Source organism: Acanthochromis polyacanthus, chromosome 8, assembly GCF_021347895.1.
Source record: "Acanthochromis polyacanthus isolate Apoly-LR-REF ecotype Palm Island chromosome 8, KAUST_Apoly_ChrSc, whole genome shotgun sequence".
Lineage (NCBI taxonomy): Eukaryota > Metazoa > Chordata > Actinopteri > Pomacentridae > Acanthochromis > Acanthochromis polyacanthus.
This window is the reverse complement of record NC_067120.1, coordinates 6977311-6995211: the sequence shown is the minus strand read 5'-3', so window position 1 is coordinate 6995211 and position 17901 is coordinate 6977311. Positions and strand designations below refer to the sequence as shown.

The 17901-nt window shown below is 43.0% G+C and overlaps 1 protein-coding gene across 1 annotated transcript in view; it reads right to left on the bottom strand.

Moving 5' to 3' along the window:
- Nucleotides 1-578: 578 nt before the first annotated feature.
- Nucleotides 579-17901, bottom strand: part of mrpl23 (mitochondrial ribosomal protein L23) — a 46298-nt gene continuing 28975 nt past the window's right edge. Inside the window, exon 5 of the mRNA XM_022193940.2 lies at nt 579-1596. Coding sequence (XP_022049632.1) covers nt 1432-1596 — 165 coding nt within the window. The 3' untranslated portion in view covers nt 579-1431. The remainder of the gene's footprint in view (nt 1597-17901) is intronic.

Sequence of the window (17901 nt, the reverse complement as noted above, 5' to 3'; positions counted from 1 at the left end):
CCTTGTCGGCTGAGCAGCTGTTTCACTAGAGGTCCAGACTGGGCAACAAAGAGAGAGAAGGAGCAGAGAAAGAGGAAAATAAAAAGTGAGAACAGGGCAGAGAGAAAAGGAACTGGACGCTTCTTTCGTTCCAAATCAGATTGCTTTATGGCGACGCAGGGGGGCGAGCGGTTCCAGGCAGCAGACAATGGGCCAACAGGATCAATATTGACATTCTCCTTAGTGATAGATGAGTTGGCTGGGTGAGGTCAGGGACTGGACCTTTGTATTAGCCAGCCAGCATTAGTGGTCACGGCTGGGGGACACTTACTGTAACCTTGGCCTCTCAGCATAATGGAGGGTCTGAGCGAGCCCAGGAGAGGGCCCTCCCCTTTATGGGCTTTATTACGGTAAGAGAGCTCAGTCTTCCACTGGCCCGATTCAAACACAGATCATTACTCTGTCAAAACAGCTACCAGACCACGCTGGCACGCGCACGAGCCAGCTTGTGTGGCAAACAGCGTCTCAAAATGCCAGTTATGCAGCGCAGCAGTCGTGACTTGAGGCACGCAGAACGCAAGAGAAAGTAAGCAGAACGCTTTTGGACAAGTGACCTTTTATTAGTTGTTATTCCAAAAAGCACATACAATTAGATTCACTGGCAAGTCCTGCATGTTAGGCAAGGACACAGACACAAACACAACACTGGGTACAATCTTTGCTCAGAGTTATGGCAAGAGGTGCTACCACAAAATACTGTAATATAACACTCTCGCAAATTCCATGTACTTTCTTTGCTGAAACAACATCTCAATTGTTGTTTACCCAAAGTGGTCAATTAATCCAAGGCAAACTCATAAAAGAGGAAAGGATGTGGGCTGTCCAGGTAGGCAGATCCAACTGGCTGTGAGTCAGGGCTACTAGGGATACCACACTATACCACTCCCTAGTATGGCAGAGGGGAAAAATATTGAAGGAGAGGGACAAGGACATGGCGGGACAACTGAGGAGACGGAGGAGAAGGAAAGTCCTGAAGAAAGAGTAAAACAAAGACGGAGAAGGTGTAGAGGTGTCGGTGCCAAAGAGGAGGAGTAAAGAAGAGGGAGGCGCAACAGAAGGAGTGGGAGGAGGAACGAAAAGAGGTCATCTGAGGTGATGGAGATTCTGTACGGAGGGCTGGTTTCATCAAAGATGGAGCCGGGCCACTCTCCTCCTCTGATTCTGTTCTGGCACGAGTTACTGGACTGAAGCCTCACAAACACACACACACACCAAACACATGTCCGCAGTCTCCCACACACATGCTCATTCTTCCGAACTACACACTTGTGAGCGTTTCTTACAGAAATAGAAGTGACATCACAACAGTCGCATTGTAAATCAATACATGTTGCTCCCAACCGAACGCCTACGCTCGCATCGGCGCATACAGTTCCCGGTCAGTGGGCTTCCTCAGAGCCCAAACCACTCTGTGACCCCTCCTCTCCTGGGGTCCAGTTTCTGCCTCTGCTTCTCATCCTCCATGAACTTCTCCTGCATCTCCTCCATGGAGCCCTCAGTCGGCTTCTGGTCCTTTACTGGGAAGATGTCAGGAAAGGTGAACGTCTGGCCCTCAGCCTGATGGGGAGCAGAGAGAGGAACAGAGCAAAGAGGGGAAAAAGAATCAGTTCAGAAAGCACAGCGGACCTGCTTTGGAAGAGAATTTTGTTTATTTTCGACACAAAATCATTTCATAAACAACACGTCGAATTGCATCTTCCTTAAACCATTTCCTTTTCCTCGCAGAGAGACGCGAGATGCTGATTTGGAATTCAGGACACCGTTTCCACCTCTACGTGCTCTTCCTCTCTGCCGTTCAATTTCTCCAACTCTCTCCCACATTTAATCTCTCATCTCTCTCCATTTCTCTAGTCCTGATTTATTCAGAGGGAAAGGATGGTATCCATTATTTATTCCATACCAACCCATCTCTAGCCATGGCTAATGCATCACTGGCACAACTGTAGTCTGTGTCAGGCCGCAGCAGAGTACAGTACAGTACACACATGCATTCTTGCACGTACACAAAAACAACAAAATATAACAGGTCAGTGGGTGCAGGCCTGCACACATATCTATAGTCTGTCTCTCTCAGGCTCTCCCAAGGACACCTGGCAACAAGAACTCACTGTTATCAGTTGCAACTGGAATCAAATTACTGCCATCCTTAAATGACTCAACTCCATTTCAAAACACACACAAACTGTACATAGAATTTTTTTCACTGCATGTTTGGATTTTAAGTACACCGTGAATGTTCGCAAACGTTCCCGAATTGATTAATCATCATTAGCACTGTACTTTACACCAGCAGCTTCCACCTCATAATGACAAACAGTCACTTGTGATTATGTGACTCATAAACCTCTTAATTATTTTATATAGAGGCGTGTCTTCTATAAAATAAATTGCTTCAATGAACACAATTGTCAATCAACTATTCTTTTTAAATATGTGAAATATTTTGTTTGGGGTCAGTGTGTAGGCGTTCGGGAATGGTCTGGCTCTGATGTGAATGTTACTTTGTCTGTCTCCAACCCCCAAAATACCAAGAGAAACATGCATATAATTACCGCATAGCATGGTTTAATTCCCAAAGGGGGAGACAACATGAAGCACACTCAGCCAAAGACGCAGAACGGAGCTGACTTTGTTTACTGTAAAATGTGCTCGAGTGAGACAAACTTATAACAGGAGTCGTGGGTATTATTAGTGTGTGGGATGGTGAGTGTTCTGCCATTTGCTGCTGAGGTTATGACCAGGTAAGAACATCCATTTAACAGTAAAGAACAGAACAGGACAAGACGAATGAGCACTGGATGTTCGGTGGACTTCACCTCATAAAAACTGAGTGGATGCACACTGGTTGGAGCGTCCTCGCACACGCTGACATGCTCTGCACTGAACAGTCCAACCAATGAGCACCAACATATGGACAGCTCAACTGCCGGGTCTGGGACACACACCAAATTTGGCTCGGATGAGACTCGTCGATTTTGGTTAACCACGGTTCACTGAAAACTAACCATGTTTTAAAATGCATTTTTTCTCTCTTTTCTGTCCTCTTGCATCCAAAATTTGTAGTGTTTTCTGGTTCCAGAGTCAACCACAGACAACACAGAATGGCATTGCTAAATGGAACAGAAAGTGAAGAGGAAAATGGGGAGGAAATGCAAAAAGCAAGGCAAAAACTCTGAATATAAATCCCAGGAAGACAGCATAAATGTTACTTTTGACATTTGATGCTCCACCTGTATTTCTTACTTAACTAATCCTTATTTGAGTTTTCAGACACCCTGATGGGAGAGGCTGGTAAGTTTACAGCCTCCACAGATCCAGAGTCATTTCATTAACATATTAACAACAGTTCAGTCTTCATTTATGTAAACTACAATTGAGCCTGACATGTCAAATCTGCCAAAAACGGCATGACCAGACACCTAACAACATCCGACCTTCCAAAACACAACTATTATGGGAACTACTATTTTGGTACGATACTTTACACAGGCTTGAATTCATGTTACTCTCCGACACCCGGCCATTTGGGTCTACATTCTCTGATACCAGCTTGAGGAGCAGCTAGAGCAAAACATGCACAACCTTCAATCAAAAGCAAGCCACCTGTTCTTGTGTTTCTGTCTTGCGGCAACGCCTGTGTTTCAAACTACAGGAGGTTTTCTAGTGAGTGCAGAAATGCAGAAAAAGAGGTAGAAACCAGTCGGGAGAGGAGGAGGCGGCTCAGTCAGGCAAAAGGCAGAGAGCTGCCAAACACCAGAAAAGCACCTGGAAACCGACGGCACGGCCAAGGCCCTCGGTTTCTCGATGCACTCAGCGCACACTTTGCCATCGAGGAATGCAGAATCCAGAACACAAACAGTCAGGCCAAAGGAAGTTTGCTGCAGAAGTAAGAGGAAGGAGCCAGGAGACGGAGGCAGCGGGGGAGAAAGATGGGGGTAGATGATGTGAGGAAAGTGGCGGTGAGAGGAAGAGGAAAGAAGGGGTGACGGAGGAAGGGGTTCTACCTCGGTGCTATAAAACACCAGACCTGGCAACAAGATGAACAATGAACCGGTGAAACCAAACAAGACTTCACCCAACTTGAACCAACGTTGTCGCATGACAATTCCCAGTTATGCAGCGCAGCCCTGGACACCTTATGTATACACAGAGTGAAGATTAATACCGGCCTCAGAGAGCGCGATTCACAAAAAACAACAAAGCCCTGAGACTGAAATCAACAAAGCGCTGAGACTCATTAAACAAGTCTTTTTGTTGGCAGGAGGCCGTGCCCTGTGTGTGTGTATGTGCGTCCGTACGTCAACGTCTGCTGGACACATTTCCGCAGTGAGAGAAAGTTCTGGCGGAGAGCATTCATATTTTTGTTTGAAATGTATACATCACACCACAGCAGAGGTAAAGCCCATGTCACCCTCCATCTCTATTTGCTACCTGGAGCTAAAATTATCTTCCTGTGTGTCTGTCTGCCCCCCTCTGTGTACTTGTGTGCCAGAGAGTGTGTGTAGAGTGATTTATAGAGACACCAAAAAGCCCTGGCCAAGAAGGACACAGTGGAGAAAGACAGTCAGGCATTATGCACCTCTGAGGATTTTCTGTTACCTACTATGCTTCCTAGACGACAAATTCAGGGAGTGGGATATTTTCCTTGCTCTGCCATCATCTTCACGCACGCTCCCAATGAATCAAGCTGGATCCAGGAATACTGAGAAGAGGGCCCATGCTGCTAGCAATGTAAACACACTCCTCTTACGCACATGAACAACCCATTACATCCACAGTTTCCTTCTCAATGGGAAAACAAGGATTAGACATTTAGGGTCTTCAGTCTGCATGTAGTGTGTCAGTCTGCCCCGTGTTCCATCTCTGGACCACTGTCAGACTTTAAAGCTTTTGAACCGCAAAAACTTACCAGCAGATTTGGAAGGCATGTTACCTTGAAATAAATTTCAAAATTTATCATTGTGAAAAACTGTAAAAACAGAAAGAATTGGTAGATTTTCAACTTTTATCTTAACTGCCATTTAGTGAGCTAATTTAACCAAATCCAAAGTTAAAATTGTGATATTTCATGATAAATCGCTTCATTAAACACGTTTTATTTGAATTTTACCATAGTAAACTGTTTGCGCGACTCAGCTGTTACCAGCAGCCAAATGAGAAAAAAGTCTGGGAATTTTCAGGTAAACTGCCTGAACTGCAGGCTGTGTCTACATAGGGCAGATAGGAGACAAGTCATCATCATGTGTCGTCTTCGTTCTTTAGGCTGGTCACCATAGTTCTGATCCATGTTGCATACTATTAGTTGTAGCTGGCCCCCAGAACTACTATAACCTGCAACACTCAGCTAACTTGAGCAATGTGTGCCAGTCGTTTCTTCCGGAATCATCTGCCTGCCATCCTTTTCAATCCATGCTGTGTGAGTACACCTGTGTCCACATGTGGAGTCTCTAAACCCAGATATCTGGAAGCTTGGGTTTTATGGTGCCGATCTGACCCGCCAGTCATAGAGTGAATAATAGCAGTCGACTGTACGCATTTTGTGACGTTAGCGTGGGATTTACGAACACCACACACAACCTATTCATTCTATCTGGTTGCAGTTTAACGCCTCACATAGGAACAAGCATGGAAAATAAAAATGTAAGGAGTAAGGAAATATATTGGTGACACCTGGGGCACTTGGGAAAATGTAGATGTTTCCAGTTTTATTTAAATTCCTGTAAAACAAATCATCTGAGGTATATGGTATTATATTAGCGTCATAATGAACATAGGACAAGCACAAGACTTTATATTGTTGTGAGAAATGAGCTCCAAGTGAGTAAAAATGTGTAAAGAGCCTAAAATGCCAAGAAATTGTTTGGGGTTGAGAAGGTCAAGCAGAAGACTGGGGACAACCTTCAATTTAAAGAGGACAGTTGGTGTCTTGATATTGTTTTCTTGGCTGTCACAGTGAACAGAAACTGAACTGCTTGGAAGTGGTTCATGTAAAACTCCCTGACACAACTTTGGTGGATTATCCCCAAATCAAACATGGGTTTGTGCATGTGTGTGTAGATGCAGAGAGTCATACACATAAGGCGAGGAGTCCTGTTCGGGAAAGAAGAGACTGAAAAGAGAGAAGACCAGGTGACAGATGGAAAGACACGCACAAAGGACAACTGTATTCAATCACATCGACCTTTCCCTCTGATCTGTAGCAAACTAAGCATGCAGTCATAACTCAAAAACAGCTGCAAGAAAAAGTCCTGGTGTGTGTGCTTGTGTTTGTATGGGTTATAATTTTCCCCTAAGAGTTGAAAAATGAGAGAGAGAATGAAAAGGAAAGTCAACCTTGGGATACATGTGAAATCAATTTAGGAAAAAATGTGAAGAGGTGACTCTTTTATTATTCATCAGCTCAGATTTACGTATGAAATATGAAAGCCATAGTTGTTCTGGCCCGATGTGTTAAAATGTGTTTGATGAAAACAGGAAGGTGCCGGAGCACTGTGCTTTTCCGACCTGGAGCTGAATAGAACATTATGGCACAGTCACCAGCGGAGAACACAAAGGCTGATTCAACCTGCTACCGAGAAAGAAAACGTACACAACATGAATAGGTCGAACCGGACCAGGACTAGAAATCACAATGTGACACATGAGATACACATCTGTCTGTAGGAGCCTCTGACTGGGCTGCACAGTGAGCACAGAATAAGAACTATGCTACAAATATGATGAAAAAAAATAACACAAAAGAAGGCTTTCACAGAGGATTACTCAACTCCATTGTAGCTGGTTTGACTTCATTTTCCAATATCCCCGATCCACTGAATAGCCTTCATGGTATCAGATTTTATGTCCTCTGAAATGAAAGAAGCTTGGAGCAACATTTTATTACTTTGAAGACTGTTCAACAGCTGTAAAACTACTCTCCAGGTCAAATGGTGACTTCCATTCAGATAATCTGAACAAACTTAAAAATCGAATCCATCAGAAAACGCACTGTAACCACGATTTTACGACCTGAGATCAGCCTCTCTTATGTTCTCTCAAAACCTCAAGCGGCGAGAGTTACTATGGAGCTAAATAAGATGTGACTGAGGGGTGGGGGGCAAATACACTGACTTCTTGGATGACCAGACGTGACCGAATTAAAGCACAGAGCAGTTCTAAATGTGGTCAGAGAACCTGACAATGCTTTAAATGGTTTGAGAAAGTGAAACTGAGCCATTTACACGGCCTCAAGAGGCTGTCGGACAAATTCCACGTAGCTTTATTTGACGAGGGACAATCCGAAAGGCATCAGAAGATACAGCAAATCAAAAATTAACTACGTGCTGGCAGATCTCATTAAAGTAAAGACAAATGTGGGCCGCAGATACAGACGGAGAGGTGTTGACGATGCGGCGAGAAATCTCATGAGGCTGTGGCTCATGCGGCTGCGGTGGCAATGTGGTGTGTAAACCGTAGCAAAGCGCAGAGACATCTTGAGCACTGGTGGTGTGTCTGTGTTTGTGTGTGTGTGGTAGTGAGTGAGAGGCAGAGAGGTGTTCACATTGTGGTAGAATCCATTTTGACCGCATGGTAAGAAAGCCTGGCAGACTACAGCGAAGAGACCGCGGTGGTGAGGTTGCCGGGATTAGAGCTGAGGGCAACCCCCTGCCGAGCGTGTGGGATATAGATTTGTGAGAGTGCGTGTGTGTACGAACCCGGTTTATCTGCACTGACTGAACGTGCCTCATGCTCTTTTTCAGCAGTTAAACACGCCGGCACCAGTTCATGGAGTTTACATGCCTTGCTCATGGGAAACGCTAAAGGGAAGAGCCATTAGTCAACTTTTTCCAAACAAGGGTGAGCAAGCTGATTGTGATTTCTTTGGTCTAACCCACAGGTAAAAAAAAATATGTTGCATTTTTCTTTTGGGTTCATTTAAGTTCCCACTACCCTGTTACGAGTGATCCGGGGCTTGTAAACGAAACTCAGATGGACTCACAAGCAGCTTGTTTATTGGACAGAGTTTTGGCAACCTGTCACTCTGTGGGATCTCAGATTTTGACAGCCAGCATAAGGAGGGCTAAAAACAAATGTGCTTCCAGTTCCTTTAGGTTGACATACACATTCCTAATCTTAAACTCAAGTTGGGATCTGAAAATCGTTCGCGGCCTGCCCAGACTTTCAACACACAAGACTCAGATGATGTATTTTCCAATATTTTTTCAATTTCATAAACAGAACAATACTAAGACAATGTGAGCCTATGATATCCACCGCAAATTAATAATTCAATAATACATTACTTGTAACAATTTGGTAAAGCTCTAAATGTAAGAAACTTCTAAATAAGTAATGAACCCTGTTAAGCCCATCTCCTGGCTTTCTGAACCTCGATTAATAAAACACCTATGCAAAAAAGTTTCACACTAATTCCACCCCAGGTATTTGACATAAGGGAAAAACAGACAGACAATATCATTTGAAACGTGGAATCAGGTCACACTTGCATAATCGCGGACACTTATCTCCTATCTGCAGTTGGAATCACTTGATCATCTCTGCTGATGGCAGCATCTGAAGCTTGCTGACATACAAGATAATTCAACCAGATCACCTAAAGCTACATCTTTCATGTCTTTCTGTACATGAACAGCTCCACCCCCTGTCATCAGTCTGTGAAACTCCTGTAGTTTGCAGATGACACTACCCTCACTGGACCTCACCTCTGGTTAGGATGACTCTGCTAACAGATGGGAGATCAACCATCTGGTGGTCCAGTTCAGTCACAACAACTTGGAGCTTACAGTTATAAGACAGTGGAGATGATTTTAGACTTCAAGTATGGACAAAGCTGAACCCACCTCCATCACCATTGATGTTGTGGAGGCATTTTCCACCTTCTAGACATCATCATCCATCATCATCCAGGACTTCAGGTCAAGACGTCATCAGGAAAGAACAAACAGCTGAAGAAATTCAAAATGCCAAAGACGACGACGACGGTGCACTTCTACACTGTCCCCTCACTTTCTCCATCACCATTTGGTAACAATCCTGCACTGCCAGGGACCAGGTCTGACTGCAGTGCATCATTCACTCTGCCAAAAGGTGATTGGCTGCAATCTCCTGCCCCTCCAGAACATTTTCTCCTCTGGCAACCTGACACAAACTGTTTGAGGCTACTGCCCTTTCACTGGAGGCCTTCAAGTCATCAAGGACCAGAACTTCATGACACAGGACATGTTTTTCCCCAAGAGCAGACAAGACTTTGACTGTTTCCCTTAATCCCACCATAGTCCATTGATGAAATGTTATACATTAATGCACAGCTTTTTAAAATGGAATATTATTGTCCTTTGCACATTTCAAGTTCTTGCCATTATGTACTGTGTGGACCTTGCAATTCCCTGGCAAATCATTTCACATTGAAAATATTTCACATACTGTTTATTTCAGTAGCAACACTCACTTTTTAAATCTTTAAATCCCTTTTTAAAAATTTTCTATTTGTGAACAACTTACTGTTATGAACCAAAACACCAAGACAAATTCCTCATATGTGAAAACCAACTTGCAATAAAACGGATTTTAATTCTTACAATCAATCACAGCTGGGCCCATTGTCATGTAATATTCGAGGCATTCAACAGCCCAAAACAAAGCGTTCACTCTTGCGAGTCTGTAAATTTAGAAGATTTACTAGAGTCTCTGAGAGACCACCCGCGATCAGTTTACCTCGATACAGTGGATATGAATCATGCATTGGCTAACATTACATTGTCAACATCCAGTTTGTTTCCTGTACTTTGTCTTGAAAGCCACAAGTGCTGAACATCCAGTTTCCACACAGTTAAAATAGTAGCACAAGGCACCAGAAACATCAAGTAACTGCTAAACTGATCAGTGTGTTTTGAAGAAGCAAGCAGAGAGGCAGGGATTGTCTTCTCCTTGTTTTCACAAATTAGATTTTCTGATGTTTTGCTTATTGAGGCTGATTTTCCATCTCCATTTCTTTTCTACCAGTTACATTCCCTGCCAGTGGCGAGGTATAGATCAGAAATAGATGTGGTAGATGAAGGACAACATGTAATTTAAATCATATGGCTTTGTTTTATTAGTCCTGATTGCTACTTTTTAATGTAAATGTTTTCATCAAAAATATTTTCCGGGAATTTTTAAAGTTAAATACAGAATGGAAAATAGATTTTTTAAAATTTATTTATTGCAAATAACCTCTCATGGACCATCTGCAGTACCTTGGGGTTCCACCAGGGGGCAACGACTCACACTTTGGCAATTACTGTGCTAGAATTTTGCATTTCTGCTCATCATACCACCTAAAACTAAAATAGCTGAAAACAGTGACCAGTTCAGGTAGTGCTTTTGAGCATGAGTAACTAATGGCGGTCCCAGTGTCAACATCCATCTCCATGTACCCATAAAACCATATCACCCTATGAAAAAGTACATGCTGATAAAATGCTTTTGTATCTGTTTGTTGTAGTTGGTAAAAATAACAACCCCTGTCCTGTTCTAACACAGCGTACCCCAGTTATCTTGGACTTGTGTGTTTTAAATCATGCTGCCCTCAGATCAAACAACAGAACTAAGTGTTTTTCTCACACTTGATGAAGATGTTTTCCTTCAGCCGTGAGAGTTATCAGGTTGGGTATGTCGGAAGCGTAAAAGCTGCTGTCAGAATCAAATTAAGTGGAACTACATCTCATCTGGGTTATGGGTCCAGAGAATTCTGATAGGGTGCCTCGAAAATAAAAAACAACCTGACCTGCTTTGCAGAATATGTGTTTGACATAAGATTGGGCAAGAAATCAATACCGCTGTCTGCTATCTCTGGAATTGCAGCATTATTATGATGTTCTAATTTTATTACAGTTGTAGCAGTTTGCTATTTAAGTAGGCATTCCTCGAAAGGTATATTTAAATTATAAGGAAAGATACTTATTACAGGGGTTTAGTTTCAGAAAACGGCTTTAAACATGCATTTTTGATTTTGCAAAGCTTGGTATACTGCAATATCCTGGTATACTGACACTGTGATAATAAATTCAATGTCAAACAACCTTAGTGAGAGGATGAACTGTCATACTGTGTTGCAATACCACACAATTGCACAAAAGATTCACAGTTTAAACAGATGTGCAATAACAAAACCACAGTAATGACAGAAACCTGGGTTTGCACTCCAGTATTTAGGCCAAATCTGAAAATGCCCTCAAAAGCTCGAAACCACAATCTTTACCAACACCTAAAGCCAACCCTGCGGCCGCACAGACATCTCGTCTGCAGTTCCGTAGCCTAATATTTCATAATCTAGGAGCACTTTTAATCTGTGATCACAGAGAAGAAGCAGTCAAAGAAACTGGGGAGAGACAGGAAAGGCAGTGGAAGAGGGCAGAGGAAGAGAGGAGATGTAGCCTGATGATTGTAAATAGCTATTGCTGCCAGGCCCCTGGGTGGGCTACACACATTCACTCTCACTTTATCCACTGACACACATGCACACACAGACATCACTCTGCCCCCATTGTGCCTCTGTCCAAACCTCATGGCAGAAAATGTTTGAGTGAGAGACAGAGATGGGAGACAGAGTGGAGGGGTAAAGTAACACAAGACAGATAAATTGCACTTTCATTTTGTCAGACAGGACTGTGAGATGAGAATAATTCAGTGGGAAGATGTACAACAACAGAATTTTTTTTTTTCCCTGTTGTCCTTGTGTTTGCAAGTTTGTGGGATCAATATTCAAGATTGGGCTACAGCCACTGAACATGCATCTTAAATGTACACTTAAAAACTGCTCCTATACAATAAATACAGTTATTTTGAATATTTAAAGCTCAATTTTACAACTAATCTGAATGCAAGGTTTTGTCATTTGAAACGCATCAGGAAACCAGTTTCACCGAGAGAAAATGACTGCCACAAACCACTGCAACAGATAACACAACATAAAATGGGCAAAGACTTGCTCTGCTGAAGACTGGAAGTATAAACACTTATCTATGTAGATGTAACTGTCTGAATGCACGGATATTGTAAACCTAACTGTCTGGATTACTGAAGGGCTCCTATTACTGATATTGGGTCTTTTATTTCCAAATTATTTCTAGGTTTTGTGTTTTGTGATGATAGATTGTAATGTCATCATCAACACTGTTGTGTGCATGCTGTGTACTTATCTCCTGTATGCAACAATTTTTACATAACAGACAAAAGAAAAAAGGTCTGCTTACAATGCATATAGTCTTTCTTCCACCAGCGACAACAGAGTTAAAAACTCTGTCAGACTTATAGGACATGAGAGTCTGTGAGGCATTTAGTAAAACAACTGCTGAGCATGAGAGAAAGTGCAAAGTGAAATCATCTCCGTCTGTAAAAGACAGATAAGTGGCAGTGAGAGCAGGCACTAACCAAGAGCATCCTGCTGTGGGTTCATCCAGGGTCATGACCCGGCCCTCCCTCCAATTACAATGACATCTCCTCCACAACCTGGCAACAGTCAAATAACTTGGTCAGCTCTGGCTTGCAGCACTGTATGTTTGTGTGTGCCTCCATGTCATTCACATTAACGCTGTTACAGTCGGGACAAATGGTCCTCACTGACGATGACATGACAATGTTTTGGACAGGGACGGAGCGTGATTCTTCAATTCAATACTGAAGTGTTTTTGGTTGAAGCTGCAGTTTCATATACTACCGTTAGATCAAACTAAAATAAAATGAATGTAACAATGATGCTGCATGAACTTGTGTCCACGTTTAAAATAGGAGTAGGGGTGGGAACCTTTGGGCACCTTGTGATTTGATTACGTTGACGATTCAGAGGCTACGATTCAATTATAAAACAATTATTGATGCATCTTTAAATTATGTATATTGATGCTCTATTTCACAAAACATTTTTCTGTCTAACTGAATAAGCATTCATCACTTGCATTTTTTATAACAGTGCATTTGTAATAAGAAACAAGAGTTCAATTCATTTCCATTGTATTTTATTAAACTAATTGAAATCCGTGCCAACTAGAAAGAAGTTATATGGCTTCTCATGTTACTGTGTTACTCAAGTATTTCATTTGAGTGTGACACAGCTTACATATAATGTAGCTCTAGTCCAGTTTGCTTCCACTACTGACCTAATAGAAGCCGAAGTGTTTCGACACGTCTGCTTTTAAACTAGAAGGAGCTGTTTGGATCTCACGGCGAGGTGGGTGGCGGTCAGCCATGTTTGTTTTCCTCTGTGTGCATATTGGCCTGTCTGGTCCAGGTGCGCATCCAAAAGTGTCCTGGAAAGGATGCGTACCGTGCTTCGTAGTTCCACATTGTTTAGAATGTTTTTAATTACTTTAACAGATTTAAATTATCGAAATTTGGAAGTTTCTGAATCGATTCAGATTTGTCCATGTCCGAATCGCGATGCATTGAAGAACTGGAAGTTTCCCCCACCCCTAGCGACCAGAGCTCGCTTTGGTCAGAGATCAGGATGCTCTCGCAACATCCAGTGATACTGACTGTTTTATAAATCACCTTTAACTTGAAATGCAGATGTCCAGACCGTGGTGCATGAAAGAGTGGCAAGCATAAGGATTTTATTTTAAAAAAAAAAAAGCTGGTGTGTCACATTGTCTCCCACTCTTTGCTGCTTTTTTTTATTGGAGCAAGAGTTCAGTGATTTTGTGTGGTGTGGGATGAAATTTGAGCTGAGCACTGAGCAGTATTGACCCGAGTGCCATGAGAGGGCTATGAGCACAAAAGCGATGGGAAGGAACGGGCCCGAGAGCGAGGAGCGGAAATTTTCATTGATCCACTCCACTCGCATGCCTTGGCTGATATCTAATTGTGAGGGACAAAGCGATCCCCCCGCTTTGGTGTGTCTGGAAAGAACATGAGTCCGGCAGGTGGGTGAACACCGCCTCTGGTGTTCAACTGAAAATACTTAAAGATCTACCGCAGAAACCTTCTGACATGCTGGTGCAAGGCGTCCAGTGATACATGGCCACATACTTCTGCCCAGAGACAAACGGAGGGTGTGTGGGAGCAAGTGTGTGTGTGTGTGTGTGTGTGTGTGTGTGTGTGTGTGTGTGTGTGTGTGTGTGTGTGTGTGTGTGTGTGTGTGTGTGTGTGCGCGTTTCTGTGCATGTGCGCATGGTAGTTTTCATGTCTGGGCATGTCTGCTCCCAGCCTGCTACTGGAGACATTGGACCCTGGTAACAGAGCTCTCAGGAAAAGATCATCACCACCTAAATACACTCCCAGCCACCCACAAAGATGTTCACATCCATCTGGTCTAGAAGTGGACACTCTGAGGATAACAACAACGTCAACAGCAGACGTGAATAACACAATCAAATCTGTCCATATTGGCAATAACGACAAAAAATCGCCAGTATATCATACCGCTTACAGTCTCAGACACCCACCCACCCACCTTCCACACCTTAAAGTCAAATCACACCCAAACCTCGCCGTCCACCCACATCATATGCACGCACACACATATGCATAGACAGCTGTTCACTATCATTATCCCCGCCATGTATGTCATTCACCCCTGCAACCCCCACAAAGTACCCCATTTCTCTCTTGCCAACACATGTAAACAACCCTCACATACCCTCCCCCAAATTTCAAGCATCCCCTTCACCACCCCCACCCCCTCTCAGCCCCAGACCCAACTATCTAGGCTACCACACACACACACACACACACACACACACACACACACACACACACACACACACACACACACACATGAACATAAACATCCAGGCAATGCCCGTGGCCCCTCCCGACTCTGAGGAATGCGGGGACCAGCTGGTGGAGAAAATAAAAAACGAAGAAGCATACCAAAACAGGAAATGCATCAGCAGGGGCCTATCAGAGGGCTTTATCAGACCAGTGGCAGCCCCACCGCGTACATGGGTGGCGCTGCGTGCTGATTGGCCGATCAAAGTTGCAGTTGTGTCATTACAGGTCAAGAGGTCAGGGGTAATCAAGAAAGGTTACAAGCATGCAAGCGTGTGTTCGTGCACGTGTGTGTGTTGCCATGGCCATCTAAATAAGGGGAATCTGCAGGAAATGTGGGAGGAAATGAGGGTGAGGAGAGAAGATGCTGCAGAGAGAGATAAAGTTAGAATCAATCGGAAATGGCAAAAAAAAGACGACAAAGAGTTTCATATTCTGTTCATTTGTCAGCTTTTTTCAATGACAAAAAAAATCAAACATCCCTTCATCCGTTATCTAGACACCATTTACTTCTCACTAGGGTCGCAGGGGTCTGGAGTCTATCCCAGCTGACTTTAGGTGAAGGCAGGGGACAATCTGGACATGTCGCCAGTCTATCACAGGGCTATATATAGAGACAAACAATCACATTCACACCTACGTACAATTTAGAATGACCAATTAACTGCATATTTTTTGGACTGTGGGAGGAAGCAGGAATACCCAGAGAAAACCCACGCATGCGCAGGGAGAACATGCAAACTCTATGCAGAAAGAGCCAGGCCCAGACATGAACCGGGGATCTTCTAGCTGCAAGGCGACAGTGCTACCCACCGACCCAGTGAGAAGCCCAAAATCAAACATCTGTAATGGAAATACGACTGCAGCACAGCTTCATCGATAACGCTTGGAACATCTGAACTGAATTCAACCTAAAGAGTCATATATGTGAAAGAAAACGCAGAGAACCTCCACAGAAGCCATTCAAAAAAAAAAGGTTTGCGTGTGAGATTCCAAACCGGATGGCTAAGACCCTGCTCTGTTCTCTATAATTCATGTTCTCTCTCCACTGAGCTCTTATGAAACCTACACGTACACACATACACTCACAAGATTTTACTTAGGAGTGAATTTTCCAAATCAAGAGACACAGAGAGATGGGGGGCCTTAGCGAAGCTTGATTGCCAGGAAAAGCTTCTCCTTTTATTAGGCTCACCACCAGCATACATGCAAGTGTGTGCACACACATATATATATGCATACACACGCTAATTAGTGCATCAGCCCATTCCTTCCTTCCGAAGAGTTATACGCCTAGAATGCTGACAGATAGGTTTAAGTGAAAGTAAGGCTGCTTGACTCTGGATGAAAGGAAAAAAAATCTGGATTTTCTCACTTTACAGTTGGTATTACATTTCTTTTTTCATCTTAATTCTTAAAAAAAAAAAAGATCTCAGCTGTGCCTAGGAGCTTACTGGTGTGGTGATACACAAAGCAAGGTTGTCATTAAATATGTCTGAGCAGTTCTATAGCACAAATTTTAAGATGCATCTTTTCACAAGGTCTAATTGATCTTAATATCTTTATTACCCTAAATTTTGTGGTGACAGTTAAGGTAATGATATAAATGTGTGCCTTGTTAGTGCAGAGACATGACAAGAGTGTCATTAGCTCACTAATGAGTTACATGTACAGAATTTCCACAAGAAAAAACATCTGGCCAAACTAAGTCTGTCTTATCTTGCTTGGAAAACAAACCTTTCACGACACTCAAATGACAAAGATGTAAAATTCAAATGAAAAGTTTCATCAATAAACCAAATAGTTTGGAAATAATCTGGTACTTCAGTTCACTTTACTCACACATTGTTCACATGACAAATGTTGCAGATTTTGCTATATCTTAAAAGAAACATCGTTAGCCAGCTAGACAACTAACCACTATCAGTATACCACTATACCAGTATACCACAACCAGAATGAACTGTGAACATGATATTTGCGCAAAATGTGCTTAACAGCCAATAGCTAAAAATATTTGCATTTGAACAATTAAAATACTTAAATTTCCTAGTCGTCTGGCAACATTTCAAATAACTATTTTGTTATTTTTCTTTTATATTCAGCAAGTGCACATTGTCTTCAATCCAGTGTGATCCGAGGTGCATTCAGAAGCTCACAACTTAATTCAGAGCGTTCCAGAACACGACCAAGAGCTGACCATGTACTCTCACTTTGGCCAGTCGAATTTAATTAATGCAGTTGTGATTTCAGCTGTCAGCAAGACCCACTCTCAAAGAGGAAAAGGCCACTCCAGGACGATATGATTTCTGAAAACTGTTAGCCTAGCCATGCTAGACCCATGTTTCTGAAGGCACAAGGGTCTAGGCACGCTCGACAGGGAGGGAGGCGGGCTAAAAGGTTGTCTATCAAATCCCTCTGCAGCAATTGGGTAGGTATACAACCAATCAACGCAATGAATAGGCTGACGTAGTTCCTAGAGCACCTGTGGATTGTGGCTAAGTCCCATTAGCTTCCCAACCAGCGGAGCCAACTGGTATATTAAGGATTTGCCATATCCCGTCGGCATAAGTCCAAATACGTCTTTCTTCTCAATGAAACACTTCAGTGCCGTCCTTTGTTTATCTTTCAAGTTGAATTTTAGCTTCAAATCTTTAAGGGCTGTGGCCAAAGCCGAGTCGAAAGATAACTGTTTATTGTGCGCCGGTTGTTTCTGTCAGAATCGTCGCCCCTCTGTCGTCACTTCGTTACGCCCGCCTTCTGACTCTACACTTCATGGTGATTCGTCCGGCCAGTTTTAGGAGCATCCAACCTCGAGCCTTATGGAGGGTAACTAGACCCACCCTGGCAGAGAATTAAATTCGTTGCCGTGGGTTGTCTAGCGCGGCTAGGCTAGAAAACTGTAGTACTCTGAACATCGCACCATTTCTCTGTTATGTGTTTTCTAGGACTGTCAGAACAATCAGAACTTCCTAGAATGCAAAATCTGGATTTAGTTTGCAGAAAAACATGTTTTTTGCTTTGTTGACCATATCGTCTAATACACTAATAAAAAAAATCTAACATATTGACACATTATACTATACACACACACCCACAACATACCATATATTAAAA